This window comes from Cygnus atratus, chromosome Z (genome assembly GCF_013377495.2).
Source record: "Cygnus atratus isolate AKBS03 ecotype Queensland, Australia chromosome Z, CAtr_DNAZoo_HiC_assembly, whole genome shotgun sequence".
Classification (NCBI taxonomy): domain Eukaryota; kingdom Metazoa; phylum Chordata; class Aves; order Anseriformes; family Anatidae; genus Cygnus; species Cygnus atratus.
Genome location: NC_066396.1, coordinates 4,523,118 through 4,542,355, shown reverse-complemented (window position 1 = coordinate 4,542,355; position 19,238 = coordinate 4,523,118). Strand labels below are relative to the sequence as shown.

General features: G+C 47.5%; 1 protein-coding gene across 1 annotated transcript in view; it reads left to right on the top strand.

Moving 5' to 3' along the window:
* Positions 1 to 979: 979 nt before the first annotated feature.
* SETBP1 (SET binding protein 1) overlaps positions 980 to 19,238 on the top strand; it is a 254,088-nt gene continuing 235,829 nt past the window's right edge. The window contains exons 1-2 of the mRNA XM_035559958.2: positions 980 to 1,213; positions 17,941 to 18,620. Of these exons, the coding sequence (XP_035415851.1) occupies positions 18,110 to 18,620 (511 nt within the window). The 5' untranslated portion in view covers positions 980 to 1,213; positions 17,941 to 18,109. The remainder of the gene's footprint in view (positions 1,214 to 17,940; positions 18,621 to 19,238) is intronic.

Below are 19,238 nucleotides of genomic sequence, written 5' to 3'. Positions count from 1 at the left end.
AAATAAAAAAAATTCATCGGAGAGCAAAAAGCGGGCCCCAAAAACACCCCCTTGCTGAGCCGGGAGGGGGGGTCGGGTGTGCGAGCACCGACCCGTCGGCCGTTAAAGATCCGGGGTGTTGGGGGGGGGGTCCCCCCGCCCCCCCTTTGCCCTCCCCCGGTCCGGCGCGGGGCGGTGCGGGGCGGTGCGGGGCGGCGCGCCGGGGGAGCGGGCGGCCGCAGCCCCGCAGCCCGCCGGAGCTCCTCCGGCACCAGCACCCGGGCCCGCTCCGGAGAACACAGCAGGAATAAAGGGAACAGCTTCCTCGCAGCCAAAAAAAAAGAAAAAAAAAAAAAAAGAAAAAAAAAAGCCTTTTTCTCGTTTTTTTTTCCTCTTTTTTTTTTTTTTTTTTTTTCCAACTCCTCGCCGGGAAAAAAAGCAAAAGCGAAAACGCTTCCCCTCCCCGCGCCCCCCTGCAAAAGGCCCCCAAACAGCCGGCAACAACAAACAGGCAGAAAAAAAAAAAAAAAAGAAAAGGGGGGCCACCACTCAAAAAAAAAAAAAAAGGAAAAGAAAAGGAAAAGCGAGAGAGCCAGAGAGAAGCTCCATCGATTTCAAACCCAGGATTTTATCCAGTGCATTGATTTTTTATTTTTATTTTTGCTCTCCCCCTTTTTTTTTTTTTGCCTCCTTCCCCCCCTCCTCCTTTCTTTCACCCCCCCTCCTCCTTCTCCTCCTTCCCACCCCCCTTTTCCTTTCCATTTTATTTTGGATCCTGCTAAAATTAGCCGGGACTGCTCTCTGGGTGTTGCGTGTTAATTTGATTTACTCCGGGATTCCGGCTTCCAAGACGCCATTTTCCCCCCTTTCTCGCTCTCCCTCGCTCTATTTATCTATCTATCATTTATCTAGCGAGCTCTCCAGCCGGCTGTCTGTCCGTCCATCTCCCTCTCCCCGGGTGCCTTCCCTCCTCCCCCCGCCCTCCTCCCTCTGCGCTCTGCGTGTGCTGCGCGGCCGTGCGCTCCCCTAATCTGACAGATGAACACCGCCATGGGTTTGCCGCAACACAAGCAAAAGCACCTTTGGGGGCTGTGGCGAGGGCTCGAAACCGGGATCTAAAAGAGAAGAGACAAGAAGGGGGGAAAGCCGAGGGAGGAGGAGGAGGAGGAGGAAGAAAGAAGAAGAAGAGGAAGCTGCTAAGAAGCCCCCGCTGCCGTTTTTTGGGGGGATATGGGTTAGTAAAAAAAAAAAAAAAAAAAAAAAAGCGACAAAAACCGGGAGGCATCGAGGAAAGGTCTGTTTTGCTGATCCGGATTGCGGGAGGGTCTCACCCCCTCGCTTCTTACCCCCCCCCCCCTCCTTTTACCCCCCCTGCCTTTTTCCCCTCTGCATGCAAAAGTTAATGCCGTCTCCCTTTTTTTTTTCGTGTTGTGACTTTGCAATGGCGCGGAAAGGGCTTTATTTATGGGGGGACTGGGGGGGCTTTCTCTGCCCTGCGATGCATGCGAGCCCTCTCCCCCCGACCCCTTCCCTCCCCATGCTTTGTGGCTGCCGGGGGGGTGCATTGGCGCGTTTTGGGGGGCTGGGATGTTACGAGCGTGCTGCTGGGAAGGGGTTGCAATTTTTTTAGGAGTTGGATAATGTGTCCCCCACCTTTTGCCCCCCCCGCCCCCCCAAATTTGCTAGCCTGGATGTGTTCCCCCAGCGGGGCCGCGGGGAGGTGGCAGCTCGGTGTGGGGAAAGCAGGGGGGGAGAGCCCCCCCCCTCTCCCGGCTTCGTAAATTGCAGGTTAAGTGGAGCTAGAGAGCAACCCTGTAACCTTTTCGGGATCCGTGCGTGAGTGTGAGTGTGAGTGTGAGCGGGTGGGCGTGAGGGTGGGCGTGCACCCCCGCGTGCTCGGCGCTGCCCGCTGAGGGGGTGCCGCTGCCCCTCTGACATTGGGAAGGACGCAGCGAGAGCGGGCACGGGGGGGGGCTTGGGGGAGCTGGGGGTGTGTGTGGGGTTTAGAGGTGTGGGACCCCCCCCTCCCGACCCTCCCTGCTTGGTGCCGGAGCGAGGCGCGTTGTTAATTGGGGGTAATTAGTCCATGCGCGCTACCACGGGGCCCCCGCTGGCACGCAGTGAGCTGGGGGGGGAGAGTGAGTGTGAGTGTAAGAGTGTGTGTGTGTGTGTGTGTGAGTGTATGTGTGTGTGTACGCACGTATGTGTGTGAGTGTATACGAGTGTGTGTGTGCATATGGGTACGTGTGAGTGTGTGTGTTTGAGTGTGTCTGAGAGTGTGTGGCTGTGTGTGACTGCGAGTGTGCAAACTGTGTGTGAGAGTGAGTGTGCAAACGTGAATATGTGTGTGTGAGTGTGTGTGGCAGTGTGTGAATACGTGTGTGTGTGCAAATGTGTGCGCAAGTGTGAGTGTCAATGCGTGTGTGTGCATGAGTGTGTGTCTGTGTATGTGTGTGTGAGTGTGTGTGTATACATGTGGGTGTGTGAGAGTATGTCTGTGTGTATGTTTGTGCATGTGTGGGTGTGTGTGTGCCAAGGGGGCACAACCCAGGCTGCAGCTGAGGGTAGCTGTTGTCAGCCCCAGCCCTGGTGCAAGGCTCCCTGCTCAGCCCCGGGCACACACACAACACACATAGACACACACACACACGCACTCTGACACTCTTTCACACACATGCATGCACACTCACACATACATGCATACACAGACACAGACACACATGCACATACATGCACACACACATACACTCACATACACTCATGTACACACACTTATACCTGCACACATGCTCACATGCACACACTCAGACACACGCACACACACTCAGAAATATACACTCATACTTGTGCATACATATACACACTCAGCACACACATACATGGTTGCTCACACACACTCGTGTACGCACACTCACACCCACTTGCACACATGCACACACCCACATGCACAGTCACATGCACACACACACTCTCACGTGCACACTCACTCTCACACACACACCCTCACACCTACCCTCACACACAGGCACTCACACACACACGTATGCACACCCACATGCACACACATGCTATCACATGCTCACACATACCCCTCCCCTCACATACACACAAACTCACACACCCTCACAGACACCCGCACTTACACACTCACTCACACCCCATCTTACACTCCCCCCATGCCACAGGCAGGGGGAGATCAGGTCCCTGAGGCGAGGCAGTGGCCACCTCCCATCCTGTTCCGTGAGTGGTGAGTGAGTGAGTGTGCCAGTGTGGGATTCAGTGAGTGTGTGTGAGTGTCCGTGTGTCTGTGCAGCACCCCGGCACCGTCCACCCCGCTGTGTTCAGCACAGCCTGCCGCTGCCTGCGCGTATCCCTGCCCCTACAAAGGCCACTGAGAGAAGGATTTCCGATTCGTTTCCGCTTCCAATAAACACCGCTGATAATCATGGGCCCGACGCCTGATGCTCCAAGGGCACCTCGCAGCCAGCAGTGGCCCTGGGGCTGGGGTCAGACAGGGTCCCCCGGCCCCTCTGGGTCCCCGGGGGGGTGACACCACAATGGGGTGCCCCCACCCCAGGCCGAGGTGTTGGGGGGCCTGTGGGGGCTCCGCCTGAAATGTCTGTCAGGTGTGTGAGGCACTGAGCTGCCAGCCCTCCGCTGCCAGGGAGCGTATCGCAACCCCTTGGCGGCGACAGCGACAGCGGCCCTCTTTGGGGACAGGGCTTTTGGGGCCACAGCCCCGAGCGGCTGCAGCCCCCAACCCGCCTGCCCCAGGCCAGGACGATCAGGGAGCATTGCCCCAAACCTGCAGAAGCAAAGGGGGGAAATCATCTCAGGCTGCAAACCCACACACCGGCCTTCTGCGTGAAGGGAGACATCCATGATTTTTTTTTTTTAATTCTTTTTTGGCCATTTGCTTTTTAGCTGAAAGGAGAAAAACCCTCCAAACAATGTAGTTGTGCTCTTAGCCTCTGCTCTTAGCTCAGAAGGGTTATGTAAAAGCCGGGGGGGAAGGGGGGGGGGGGGCGGGGGGAGCAGAAACACACAGTGAATGGAGACTTCTCTTCCATCTCTTATTGGCTTTGGCTTTTTTTTTTTTTTTTTTTTTTTTAACTTCTCAGACTGAAAGTTTTAATTGAAACCAGAAATCTATTGAGAAGTAACTGAGCCAAGAAAACCTCTGTTTTCTCTGCAACTAGGGATGGGGAATAAATAATTTTTTGCTGATGTTATTTCAAGTTGTTTGAGCTCTTTGGTTCCTGCCAAAAAGCCCAGCATAGATTATTAACACATTATCATTTTAGGAGGATGCACTCTCTGAAATGCAATAAAATGGTGTGTTAGGTTTGTGCAGAGCCATAAACTATGCTAGTTGTTGGCAAACAAAAGAAACAGTGGCCATGATTTATTATTAATAATAATCATAACTGAGCTATTTAGCTTGACTTGATACTTGCTGGGTTTCTCTACTGAGGTTTCTCAGTATCATTTCCAATAATGTACTTTGATTAAGTTGGGAACTGTTCTTCTTTAATAACTGCTAGGGCCACATGCTTAATTAACTCAAGAAGTTAAATGCTTGAAAAAGTCTGACCATCATTTTTTGGCTTCAGATGCTGCTTAATCTCCTCTTCTAGTCTGTTTTGAACCCATCCTTTGAGCTCCTTTCCCCAGCACACGTCTCTTAGGTGTAAGTGCCAGCTTACCAACAGGACTCTTGTTTTCCATTACAAGATTTGGCTAATCCCAGTTTCAGTGACTTTTTTTGCCCTCTCAGTAGGGCTCAATTGCTCACACATAATCTTTCCCTTCTGTTTTCTTTCCCCTTTGGACAACACCCTCCAGGACTGAAAAACTCTTGCCTTGTGCTTGGAGACTTGCAATTACACAGCAATTTTGACTCTTGACCCAACTAGTAGCAAGAAAGGCTATTGTCTAATGAACCACGTAAAAACAGTTCTGGGATCCAACAGATTGCTGTGCTGGAAATGAAAGCTCTCCCAGTGAATTGATGACTGATTTGTTTAACCATATGCCCAGGCGTCCTTCTTGCTGCCCCTTAACTACCCATCTCTGGAGTATCTGTGATCTGCGGGTCTGCAACGATGTTGGAAAGCAGCATTAGTACCTGCCAAAATGTGCTCCGTGATGCACAGCCTGCAGCAGGGCCAATTCAATAGGATTTAAGCCATGTTCAGAAAGTTCAGCGTGTTATTTTTGCCTACAGTAACATTAATTAAACAGCGTTTGACAAGGGGAGAAGTGCCGCAAGGTTGTGCACGGAGAAGTAATGGGTGGTCAGATGAGACCCACCGCAAAACCTAGCCTAAGCTGACTTGTTACTGGGAAATCCAGGTGATTTTAGGGCATCGGCGATCCAAGGTTTAGAGCTAGTCCAAAGCCTAGCAAGAAAGGCAGGAGTCTGTGGGAGAACTTCATCAGAGAACGTTCCCAATGTTTTGCTGCAGGGCTTGTGGTTTCTGCTGGGACTGGTTTTGCTGCTATTATAGGTTCTGCTTTTGTTACTTTCTCTCCTTCCAACTTGAAGAAAAAAAAAAAAGTTTCCTTTCTCATTATTATTGTTGAGGAAATAAAATGACTCATCCTTTTAGGAAATTGTCATCTTGATTAAAGATGGGCTTTAAAACCCCTCAACTCCAGGTTTTAGCCTGGGGTGACTGTCAGATCTGAAAATGATTTCCAAACTTTCAAGGTTGGAATTGCTTTGCCTTCTTATAGGAAATCACATTGAAAGTGTGAGTTGTTAGCACAATTGCTTTTGAGATGCTCTCAAACCCTTAGAGATGGCTTCTTTTTCCTTCTCCCATGTAAAAGCTTCACTTGGTGTGGCTTCAGAAGTTCATTGTGCCTTCAGACCTGCTCAGCTATCAGGTGTTGTGAACAAGCACAGCTCCCCAACAGCTGCCTGGATTTGGTGGTCCTGTTTAACTGGTAGGGAGAGCAAGGCTTGGGGGATTCACGATAGGGGCTGAAAAAGGAAGGCTACATCATTCCTTAAACTGAATAAAAGCAGTCGGAGAATTTGACGTCTTGTCCTTCAGAGCTGGAGAAATGTGTGAAGGAAGTAGGGGGTGGTGATTTCTGTTTATCAGCTCTTGAGAGTGAGCAGAGTTCAGGGCTATTTTTCCCTTTTGGAGATGGATTTACTTTGCAGCACAGATTGTCCAAACACAATGATGAGCTTTTACTGTAAGCTGTGGGGCAGCTGGATATGAAAAGCAATCTTCTGACATTATTTCATTTAAGCTTTTGTTGTCTTTTATGAAATTGAACATTTCAAAGAGTTCTCGGATTAGTCAACTCTCTACAAAAAGCCAGATTAAAACTCTGGACCTCAGATACCACAGAGATGGAAAGGACTTGATCCAGGCTTGGTTTTGATCTTTCTGTCTCTCATTTACTTCCCAAAGTTCCCAGCTGGGTAACTTTGCAAGGCCCCAGACCTCTGTATCTCCATGATCTTTGACCAGTTGCCTGTCCTCTGAACCTGTGTGCTGTTGTCACTGTGTGACAATGACTCTGTTGACCTGAGATATGAAGGGGAAAGTGATGGGGCTGAAGCACAGGTGGCAGAACAGGAAGACGCCAGAGAAGTACTCAGTCACTGGTGCTGCTCACAGATCAGATACTCTTGTTTAAGAGTGATGACAGTGGTGGGGCTCTTATATATGTGCATCCAGAACAGGAGTCTTGTGAGGAAACAAGGGATTGTGCAAGTAGTGAGGATGAGCCTGAGTTGTCTTCCCCATGCAGGGCTCATGAGTGTGATGTACTTTTTTTGAAAGCAAGCTCATGTGTGGAAAAGCCATGCAGGAGGTGACCAATTTCTGTACAAACCTGAGGTCAAAAGGTGGTGGGGAGGCCCTGACCTGCCCCAGTGAATACAGGAGCACAGGGTGGGCCAGTGTTCTGCTCTGCATCCTCTGATACTGGGATGGAAATGCCTGTTAGAGATGGGTGCTGGGGTTGAGGCTGAACGCTGTGGCTGGGGAGACCCTTAGTCAGCCTCTCCCTTTCTCCAAAGTAGTGGGATGCTGCTCCCGTTGATGTGCAGTCCTGGGCGGTTAAGGACCATATGAATGTGGCAGTGGATGAGAAGTTTCCTCTCCTCTAGTACAGTATCTCCTGTAATAGTGCTTGGGAAAGCTGTTCATAAGAATGTGTGGTAGGCAGGCATGGGGTAACCCAGGACTCACTTGAATACCTCAAAATTAGAGATGGGTTAAAGATCGGAAGCCTGAGGTTTTATGTTACTTTGAAATTTTTGTTAGCCTTAACCTTTAAAACTGAGAGATACATATGTATACAATGAATCATTCTGTTCCTGTCCCAGTATTTTAGCAGATGGGGAAGTTGGTTTTAAGATGGAAGGGTGAAAATGATGATACTTAAACCAGAGGTCAAGCTGCAAGGCGTTACAGGCATGTCTTTCCTCCATATGAATCCACATATCCTGAGTATCCTACTGATGTGATTTTTAAGACTTGGACACTGGCCTAACTTCCCTGTGTGTTACCAGACCCAGCGTGTTCTGGAGGGATGCTGTTATCCATACCCACCTCTCCTCAAGTCTTGCTAAATTTTTGGCTTTCGAGAATGCAGTGGGGTTTCCACTGAAACTCCTCTGAAATTCTATTACTTTGCTAGACAAGGAAATCCTTCCTGTAGTATTTTTTTTTCTTTTTTCTTTTCCTTTTTTTTTTTTTTTTTCCTCTAAAACCTTAATGTGGAGCTCTATAGTGTGGATTCAATAGAATTTTGTACAGGGAAATAATTCTCTGCTGAATTCTTCAGTTCTTTTTCAGAAGGGATCAGAGACGTGGAGCTTAACTAGGGGAGTTTAGTAAGTGTTTGATCAGGATTGTATACATGCAAAGTATTGTAACAGGCATCTGGGCAAAGTGTTATACATGCCCATTATTCCTAAGGTTGCAAAACAGTTTAAAATATTAACCCATATATTCACATCCTTGTAACTTTCATAAACCTTCACCTAATGGGCTGCAAAATGTCATGCTTTTTCTTTGCTTGACGGCAATTTTCTTACTGAAAGGTTGAATAAATTCCCTCCAGCTGTCAGTTGTTCCATTTTTTTCTTTTTTTCCAATTTATTCAGAAAAAGTGAGAGTGGGGGAAGAAGGGGAAACACTTTTCTCTTTTAAATTATTCTAACCATACGCTTTTAAACAGGGCAACATTCTAACCTGCTGGACTTTGAGCTGATAAATGGATATAAACATAGGGCTTGTAGAAGGCCCGTCTTCTTTTAGCGTGTGAAGGTAACAAAAAAAAATGAAGGTCATGGCTTCTAAAGCTATGACAATTTAAAAGTGTCATTGTGGACATCCTAAAGTCAACCAAGATCTTTTAGTCTGTTGGCTTTAACGGTGAGGCACCTTCCTTCCAAATCCTGCTGAGTAAGTGCCATAAATGTCACTTGCTATAGGTGCTGACTTACATTAGATCCCAATTTTGTGTCACTGAGGTAGTCACAGAAACACTGATCCTGCTCCTCCATACTTTTATCAGAGTTGAAGACACATCTGCTCTTAAAACATGCTAATTTTCACGCTTGGCTTTCAGGCCAGAATATGTTGTTAAGGCCTCGCTCAGACCTTCCAGGGCCTAAAGAAAAACCTCTAACAAAAGAGAATGTAATATCACAATAACAATTAGCTGCAGTATAGCCTGAGGTGGGGACTAGGACCCTATGCAAACATGCATCTGTCTCCAGGCACCCTCTGCCTCTGCAGAATGCAGTGGTAGGGACCTTCAGGCCCCGAGAGTCCTAAGCGAAGGACTTGGACTGGGAGCATGGGGACCTGTAGGTCATTCGTGGGCACCTAGGACTGAGCTGACCCCCAAATTCTGCCCCCATCCTGACCCTTAATATTCTCCTGAAGTCTGTGGGGTTACAAGGGAGTAATGACCCTAAGTCCTGGCCCTGCTCAGAGGGGGATTCGAAAGCTCCCTGCCTGTTTGCCTCCTTGGACGGAGCTGGACCCAGATGTGTACAATGCCTTTCCCCAGACGTGTGCAATGCCTCTCGAAGAGCACAATGAAGTAGCTCAGCTGGAGAGGCCTTTGGGGAGTGCAGGTACTCAGGAGGCTCTTATCTCCCCTCTGACTCAACTTGTCCCAGTACTTCTGTAACTGTTTCCTCTTCAGCCTCAATAGAGGCTACTCCTTTCCTCTGCCCACAGCAGCTGCCAGTTATCTTGCCTTTATTCCTGTCCTCGGGTCTTCCACCGGCACGCTCCCATCTAATGTTTACACCTCTTGACTCCTCTGTCCGGGCATTGTGGGCTGCCCTTTGCCTTGTACACATCCAGCCATGTCCACCTGTGTCCTGCTCTGCGTTTGCTTCCTGCAGTCCACAAGGCTCTAAGGGACTTTCTTGTTTCCCTGGCCCAGACATCCTCTCCTCCCTCAAAGCCAAAGGACTGATATGTTCTGCAAGGAAAGGAAGCAGTCTCAGTGCCCTCCTCTAAATACCCCAAATTATTGCTCTTCCTCTTGCATGCCCTTTATGTGCTCCGTTTTCCCACAGTCCCTTCTTGATGCTGGGGATTCTTGGTACATTTTACAGTACCAAGCAAGATACCGCGGCTTACTTATCACAGAAACCCACAGTGCAAGCGTCCATGGACAAAATCCAACCTTCCTTATTCCTTGCCTCATCAGAAGCATGCAGAATTGGGTAACATGGGATGTGTTGTTTGTACATCCTCTAGACTGGGCACAGGATAGATCCTGGACCAAAGCCTTTTTGGTCCTCCTTGTGCCATCACTTACAGCTCTGAGGGATGGATGCTGAGCCAAGATCTGGTGCATCCCCTATCAGATGTGTTGTTTTATTTTATTTATTTCTTTGTTTTTCCTGAAGGGAGGGAAAGCTGGTGTATTTGGCACTTGTGCAAGCAAACATGAAATAATGGAGGAGGGGAAAAAACAGAAGAGGAAGGAGTCCTGTGGTAGTGGCAGTAAATAAAAACAAAGCTTTTGTTAATGACTTATATAGAGGAATCAATTTCAACACTTTTCAGAGAGCAGATGGAAATGTTTGATCAGAGGGAGAAGGAGAGATTACTGCCCTACCACGACGGTGTTAGAAGGAGGCTACTGTGTCTGATGGCAGCTTTCCAAGAGCAGAGGCAATCTAGGAAAGTTTGGTAACACAGATGATGGAATTGTACAGAGCTTTGCTTTCTGTGGCTGGTCTCCGTGCCAATATCCTTTCCCTAAATACCCATAAAACTTTCCATTTGTAGCTTGGAGTGGCTTCCAGTACCTCCAGGATGGTGCACTTGGCAAGAGCTGGGTAGAATGGAGATAGCACTTGAAGTCCCCTTCTCATGCATGTTGCCTCTTTTTCCCAACAAGTTTTATGGCTCTTGTTGCTGGAATAAGCTTTGTCCTCATAGCAGCACGCACTGCTGCATCCAGCAGAGTGCTCAGGATATTCTGCTGGTTAATCTCGGGAGCTACCTTGGGATACACATCATGCTGAGAGTGACGATGCATAGTCTGGAGGCTCAGCAACCTGGCGCTGACCCCACGTAGGCAAATCTCCTGGCTCGGCTCTTAGTATTATAATGAGCTGGAGCATAGTTGGCATCTCACTCTGCTTTTTAGTGTCCCGGAGGCCTAATCTGCACAAGGATGATGGGTAACAATGCAAGGGTGATGGTTTTTTTTTGTCATTTTTATGACGCTCTCTGACATCACTATCCCTTGATTCAGAGGTGTGAATCCGGTGAATGGAGCCCAGCTTTGCAGCAACATTGGCCTCGGAGAGCACAAGTGGGACGAGGTTTGTCCTTCAGGGACCAGCAGTGAGCAGCAGGAGGTGTTTACAGGTCTGGTGGCCACACTCCCTTCCCTCACACCCAGATGTAGCTCTAGGTTGTGAGTGAGTGGATTTATAAAACCTTGGCACGGTTCTCAGGCAGGAGCTTGTAAAAGTCCTTGGGCAACATGATGGGCATCTCTCCTCCTACCGCAGATGGGTGCTTTGCTAGGCTGGCTGTTGCCACAGCTGTACCTTGGGCAGTATTGCTTTTATGGGCCTCGTGATTTATGGCCGTGTCAGTTGTTTAATCATTCAGTTGGCCCTCCCTTCAGTGCGGCACGATAGTTAGTTACTTACATAGAAAGGTGACTATCTGATCTAATTATGGGCTCTCTAACCTAATTATGGAGTCAAATATGATTCCATAATCTACTCTTAATGTCTCTATGTTGAGAAGACAGATACACACATGTGTAATGTGCACACTTACATGCCTCTGTAATTATGGATATGCTTTGGGCTCTCATTTATTTCTGTCTCTTTATCTTGGGGAGGGATGCTCACAGCCTCGTCTGGCTGTGAGAAATCTTCAGATTATCTTGTCTTTTCCCCTCCAGTGTGGCTTTTCCTGGCTCCCTTTGCTGGGTTTGGACACACTGAGACAGAGCCATCAGTCAGTTTCACTCGGTGTTGCTGGTGGAGGTGCAGAGGGCTGGTAGCACTTGGACTCAGGGTGATCCAAAGGAAACGAGTGAAGATTACATTTCTGCTTTTGTTCTGGTAGCTGTCATTAATCTTTGCACCTTATTTTCATGTGGATAGACCACACCTGAGATAGCTTGCACCCTTTCAGAAGTAATCCTCACGTAACCAAGGAGAAATCGGAGGCAGAGGTGGAAGGACTGGAGCAAGAGCAGCGGATGCCATGGAGAGCAGCGGAGGGCAAGGGACCTCATGGAGAGCAGCCACCTTTCTTCTGTGTAACCCCCTCTGCATCAGCTCACCCCATTAATGAACCACATGCCCTAGTTAGTTAGTTGGCTTTGTAGATAATCTGTGGATTACAGGCCTTCACATATGGTCATTCTGGACACAATTATCCGTATGAGTTGAGGATCTCGTACAGTAACTGGTGTATATCCACATACGTTTTATGCACATCTATATCCAGGCTTATCATATAGATGGGAGTTTTAGCAGTGTATTTAAAATTGTTATACAGTAGTGAGTCCAATTTGCCCAGTGTTGGAGATGAAGAGCAATAAAGACATCACAAAAACACAGAATGGCTGAGGTTGGAAGGACCTTTGGAGATGGTCCAGTCTACTATGCTGCTCAGTGCAGGGTCATCTAGGGCAGGATGCTCAGGGCTATGTTTGGTTGGGATTTGAACATCACCAGACTATCTACCATTTTTTAACAAGAGATTATTATTATTATTTTGTTTCTTGAAGGGGAAGTCTTTCTGCCTTGTTTCTGTACAGACTGACATAAGTCAGGCGCAGGGGAGAGGGTGTTTTCTGTGGATCTATAGTGTGGATGGAAAATAGCTGCCACAGTCATTTTTTCCAGCTCCCTGCCAAAGCTGGGTTGCTCTTGCAGAGTATCAGGGGCACAGGAAGTAACTAAGGCTGAGGTTCAAAGATGAGATAAATCTAGCCCCAGGTCTCTGAGCAGCAGATTAAACATGCTGCTGTTGCATGATACTGATCCTGTATAAACTCATTTACCTGGTTCAAATCTGGTCAAAATAAAATAAAATAAAATAAAAAATTGCAGTGGCTTAATTTTATCCCAGCAGGCTTTGTACCACATCAGGCTATGTCACCTGCCTGCACCATGCTGGCTTTATGACTCACAAGTTGTCCCCATCCTCTAGGTCTGCTTTTAAATTTGCACAAAGGGAGACTTAACCTCCATCTTGTGCACTCCGGTCCATTCAGTAAAAGTGTGATCATGTTCCTGTGCCTGGTATGCATCAAATTTGTGCTGCTGGGTAATCTGGCAGTGTGCAGACCCGGCACCATAAGCTGTGTGGTCACAGCACTGCGCTTGAAATTCCTAGATTTTTTGCAAAGCAATAATGATGAAGTAAGTTGGGGCTCTTTTTGTATTCCTAATGTGGGTTAGCTGAGTTCAGCACAGCTTGCTGCATGCCAGGCTGTTTTGTTTTGTTTTTTTTTTTTAATCTCCCATGATGGATTCTGAAGTTTCACTGACACTTCTCATAAAAGCAGGTTTCTGACCGAAACTTTCCCTTGGGTGTAATGTGGGTTGTCCGCTGGCCTCTGCCCCAGAGGCAGCTGCCTTTCAGCGGTGGCATATATAATAGAGGAAGCAACCCAGGAGTCTTTGGAGTGAAAGGTGATATGTCATAATTAAATATTGCTGTATAGTCTCCAGTGCTTTGTGGTGAATGGTTTTAAAAAGATGGCGCATAAAGAGGCTTCCAGGATTTCTGATATTTTGCAGGGATTAGGGATGTCGTAACTGTATTTTGCATGACAGAATGTGAGACTCAAAGGCAATGTGACACATGTGGGGCTCCACTTCACTTTTGGTATGATACTCTCAGGCTTGTGCCTCGGTTTCCCTTTGTTTGAAATGAACCTGTTCAATAGATTTTTTTTTTTTTTTAATTTTTTTTCATTTTCTTCTTAAGGCATTTTGGACTCTATAGCTAAAACAAAAGCAATCTCTGTAGCTACAGTCATGCCTGAGATTAGTGTACTCTTGGATCTGGGCAACATCTTCTAAAATTGCTCCGAGCTCTCTGCTGGTGCTCATGTGTTTGAGCAAATCAGACAGAGCAGCAGCAAAAAGGCTGGGCAGCTGAACCTGGCTTGCTTGTGTTTGCCTAAGCAGTGGTGCCTCTGCACCTCTGTTTGCTTGTTACAAACATGATTGTTACTGCGCACAGGGCAAAAGCTGTGCCATGTGTTATGCCCGCTTTCATTGCATGGAGAATCCCAAACAGGTGGATTTCTCCTCCTTCTACTTCCAGCCAGACAGTGGGCTCTCACTTTTGTTTTTATCCTTAGCAAATTTTCAGTTTAATCACTTAACAGCACTGATATCTAAATACTTACAAGTGTGAGCAGTTGCCTGAGGGAGGAGAAAGGAGCGTATTTGGAGCCCTTAATGGCAGATATCTAATATGACCCTAAGGGAGGTCTTCTCCTTCAGGCCTTTGCCTCTAGGAGCATGTTTGAGGTGCCCAGAGGTGCTGATAAGAGACATATGAGCAGCTAGGCTGAGCACACAGGCGTTTGATTATTTCTCAGTACTTATCAGAGGAAGAATGAATTTCTCCCTAATTAAGAGCTAATGCCAACGTCTGTGAAATTTGTTGTCATTCACCTGTGAATTATCCTCCTCAAATTTAACTTGACTGCAGGAAGCCTGCTAGCAGTAACACTTTCCTCTGGGAGCTTAATTTGGCTGGGGAAGCACCTCTGGAGTTGCTTATTGAACAGGAATTGATGCTCATGAGCCTGGCAGGGCAGTTTGGGTAGGCATTCAAAAGACTCAGCAGCCCCCATCTCTTGGGTGTTTAAAATAAAGCTAGAAAGCTTGGAAAAAAATCAGCATCCTTGTTGGATTTCCAGGTCTGTGCTTTGCCAGCTATGGCAGAAGAACTGCTGGAGGACAAGTGTTTATTGCCTTTCCCTTGCAGGCCAGCGCAAAGCTGGGGAGATGCAGGATATGAGGAAGACTGAGAAGTCCAGGAGGCTGAAGCTGAACCAGAGCCTGAAGTTTCCCCAGTGACTTCAACAGGGGAGGTCTGGGGGCTTGATTTTCCTCAGTTCTGAAGCTTAGATCCCTATATCTTTTAGGGAAGGCCCTAGCAAAGAGCTATTGCCACTGCAGTTGAAAACTCAGGGCTGAGCAGCTTCCGCAGAGCTGCCCCAAGCTGAGGAAAAGGGAGGTCAGGACTTCGCCCAGGAGGTTACTTGTTCAGGAGCCTGAAGTGAGGTTTCCTAATTAGTCAAAGCGCTTGTAGCCTGCCCAAACAAGAAAGACGAGTATAATGTCCCTGCACCCGAGTCATTTAACTATTAACCCTGAAGGAGAGTAAGGAGATACCTAAAACAATGACCCAGTTAATTCGGTGTAGCGTTTGAGCACCGGGGTTCTTTGTTGCTACCTGTGGGTCTGGTGATATCATCATCTGCTGGCTCTCAGCATGACAGGAGGCCAATGTTTTAAAGCAGGATTTTATAAGCTGGTTTTCACATGAACCCATCTGATGCTGGTGTAATACAGTGGCTTTATTCAGCTGTTGCTGGTTTCTGCTCAACCCGAGGTGCTGAGACCCCTTAGGGCAGGCCTGGCTTTGGATGAGGCCTCCATAAAACACTGAGCTGGGAGTGGTGTTTTGAGTTTTGGGCACAGAGTCAGGAACTTTATCATGTCCCATTTGAAATAAGGTCCTAAGAGGGTTTGTTCATTATGCAATAGCCCGTGGTCCTTTCGCTGCACCCTCGGTGGCTGAGGGTGTGGTGGCCGCATCCTGCTGAGGCAGATGCTCCCTGCGAGAGGCCTGCTCTTTTTCACCAGCATCGAGGGAGGTTAAAAGCCTGTGGGCGGAGGCCAGCATAGAGTGCCCATTGTACATGTGTGCATACCAGAGCAGTAACTCCCTGGAATGCTGCACCACCGAGCTTTTACCACCTTGTGTTTGTGTTGCAGCGCAAGAGTGTGTGTACATTGCGTCTCTCTCCAAGGAGATTAACAATGCCAACTGGCAGATAAATAGGACAGCCTTTTTTTTGATTGGACCGGTTGGAAGAGGAAGGTAACCCTGACTCCCATCACCTCCACAGGCACAAAGGAGAGGCAAGGTGCAAGGTCGGTCAATTAGGTGGAGCAGCTCCTTGCAACTGGGTGGCTTTAATGTACTAATTGCGTTAGTAATTAGTGAGTACCGCATGGTAAACACTTGGGTTCAGAACTATGTAAGGGCATTAACTAAGCCATCTTACAATAGGTCTGAACTAGGTAAGCATTATCCTTGTTTCATTGGTGGTGAAAGAGAGAGCCTTGCTGGCCACAGGGTGAGTCAGGGCAGGCGTGTGGGAGACTGTGGGTCTGTTAGTTCTTCAAGATCACCTTAAATGAGGCCAGAGTGACAGCAGCTCTGGGAAATGAGCCTCTTCCCTGTTGCCAGAAGATGTGCATCTTAAGCATAAGTGTTTTCATGATGTTCTGCCAAGGTACGTCTACCATGAGCTACAAGAAGTACCTCTAAGGCCAGATGGCAGTTCAGGCTCTATGATAGCTCTTTTTTTTTTTTTTTTTCCCTTCTGCTTGGGCTGTCAGATTGTGCTATTTACGGGAAGTTTATTTGAATTTGTGTCTGCTGGGACCTGGGTGGAGGTCACCAATGATTTCTTGGAGCTGTAGGATACTTAGGACTTTCCATTACTAGCCGTATGTGCTAGGGTCAGACAAGTGATCCATGGCCATACTCCAGTGGAAATACAGCTATGTAACTTAAGAAAAAGGTTCTTGTTGTTACTTCTTAATTTTTGAGTTTACGTAAGTCCTTTTAAAAAGCTGAAAGAAGCTAGTGGCACAAGGGCATGTGATTTTTCTCAGTGAGCTGTGCTTTAAAGCAAAATAGTCCACATTTATAGTACTGTTATGATTTGGTGATAGGTAGCAAGTTCTCTATTTCTCCTTTACAGTTTATTGCTACTAAAAATGGCCTGGGAAATCCCTGGCTGTTCTCAGATCTTGCCTGCAGTTGGTCAAGGGGTGGGGTTTGGCAGCATAGCCTAGCTCATCTAGTAGGGAGCTGCTGCTGCGAGAGCAGGTTTTTTGCCCCCAGCACCGGCTCCTGGCAGCGCCTTCTTGTTTCCTTCTCCCTATGCCAGAAGGGATATTCTTCTGACCCACCAGGGAACTGTTTCAGGGTAGTAAAGTAGCAGCAAATTTCTCTCTGAGATATCCTTCTGCTAACTTTTAGCCTAAAGTGGCTTGCTATGTTGGGCAGAGAGGTGGGGGATTACTTGGCAGGTTTTAGGGGCAGAGTACAAAAAAAAATTCCACACCTTCGAGAAGGCTCTGTGTGTGTGTATATATATGTATATATATATATATATATATTTTTTTTTTTTTTCCGTGACCAAATGCTTGGTATTTGGTTTAGTCTCTTCATGTCATTGAGTGGCACATCTTTTGCCTCAGCTGAATATTCCCGGAGTCTCCTATTAACTTTTGCCAGGATTAGAAGCTGAGTGCTTTAAACCAGAGGGGTTTGATCTGTGGTGTTTCAAAGAAAGCTCACATCTGAAAGGGTGAGAGCACAGTTCCTGCCACAGTTGGCCCAAGCCTTTGTTACAGAGCAGTGGTACCTGTGGGCATGAGGAACTCTGGAAAATATTGACTTATTGACTTCATCTTTCCTTCATCACCCTCAGTACTTAGGTCCCTGACATGCCCTGAAAGGGACCCAGGTGGATCCTCCTACATGTGCAGCATCTCAGGGAGCATCTCAGGCTCCAGACAGCATGTGCCTGGCCCGGCGAGTATTGAATAATTCATCCAAAGCAGAGTGTCCCGCACAACAGCCGGCAGCCGAGTGCATCTCCCTTGCCTGTGAAGTGGGGAGATAGGGAGTTTGAAGCTCTCCTGCCTCCCTCATAGGGCAACACTGGGTTTTCTGGGCTCTGATCACTGGGTTATTGTTTAACATGAGGCAAGTGTCTGCCTCTCTATTTTTTTTCTTAAATAAATAAATAAACACAACCAAACAAAAAACAGGACAATGACAGGGAACACTTCGAAATAAGAGGATGTTCATGGGTATGGAGAACTGCTTTCTCCCTCACTTCTTTCCCAAGACCAGAGTGGAAGGAGGTTGCATATAAACATCTTTTCTGGTTTTTTTTTTTTTTTTTAAATCATCCATTTTCATCAGTTTAGTGATGCATGTGGCTATAATTCCTCAGCTGGGCTGCTGCAGAGTACCAGACCTGGTCCTCAGAAATGCTGGCCAGCATCAGTTCCCGCTTTGCATCAGGGAATGCCCTTGAGATGTTGCAGGGGAAGCCCGGCCGTGCTGCGTTTCAGTCATTTCCACACTTGTATTCAATATATATGCGTGTGCTAACTTCCTTTTTTCTTCTCCTTTCCTTTGACAGTGGCAGATCTGATCTCTTCTGAGCTCTTTGCAGCCTCTGGGCAACTAGGCCGTTGAACTCGGTGGACGGTTGCCATCTGTTCCCTGGGATCCTACCTGCCCTTTCTCTCCCCGTCCCCTCCTGTGCACCCCTTCCCTGTGATAAAACTCCAGTGCACTGCGGTACTGCTATGGAGCCCAGGGAGACTTTGGGCAGCTCCCGGCAAAGGGGAGGCGAGGCGGATTTTCTGCCGGCCACTGTCACCTCTGCCAAGCCTCCGCCAGCCTCTGGCTGCACGGGGGAGACGATGCTGCCTGCGGCAGGCTCGGGAAAAGGGATCCCAGTGAGTGGAGAGCGGATGGAGCCCGAAGAGGAGGATGAGCTGGCTTCTGGGAGAGATGTGGATTCCACTTCCAACGCGGACAGTGAGAAATGGGTGGCAGGAGATGGGCTGGAGGAGCAGGAGTTTTCCATCAAGGAAGCTAACTTCACAGAGGGGAGTTTAAAACTAAAGATCCAGACCACCAAGAGAGCTAAGAAGCCCCCAAAGAACTTGGAGAACTATATTTGCCCTCCTGAGATCAAAATCACCATCAAGCAGTCTGGGGAGCAAAAGCTTTCCAGAGCTGGGAAAAATAGCAAAGCAGTGAAGGAGGAGGACAGATCGCACTCCAAAAAGAAGGTAACTCTTTTGCTTTCCTGTATTTCCCCTTGAACCAGTGCTTTGTGTCTGAGACACAACCTTCAGGCAGTTTACAAGGTCCTGCGTGGCTACAGAGGAGGCAAAGCCACGCAGGTATCGTCCTGTGGTGCTGTGCAAGCTGCAAAGGTGATCTTGAGCTATCCTTCAGGTGCACCAGTTCAGGAGGGATCAAAAGTTCAGCCTTGCCTCTTCCCTTTTTGTGTGTAATTGAGATTTAAGGCTCATCTTTACGTGAGTGATAAATGAAGGAGCCCACTTCTACACTGCTTTATGTCTGAGCAATAATGCTTGAGCCTTTTGGCAGTTAAAGCTTTTGACTACATCTGTAAAATACAGGTATGTGCACGGAGAACAACTGAATCCATTCCTGTATACCGAGCGAACGGCTCCATTATTCTTGATTACAGCATTGTGCTAGCAACACTATAGTTATGCTTCAGAAAATACCTCCATTATAAATCTCATTCTTCCAGATGCTTATTATTTTCTTGAAATATCCTCCTAGAGAGAATTTTTTAGTAGCTTAACCTAGGATAAAAAAAAAATTGATTTATTTTTCTTTTTTTTTGGTGTGTGTGATTTAGTCAAGAAGGGGAACAGGGTATAAAGAAAATAT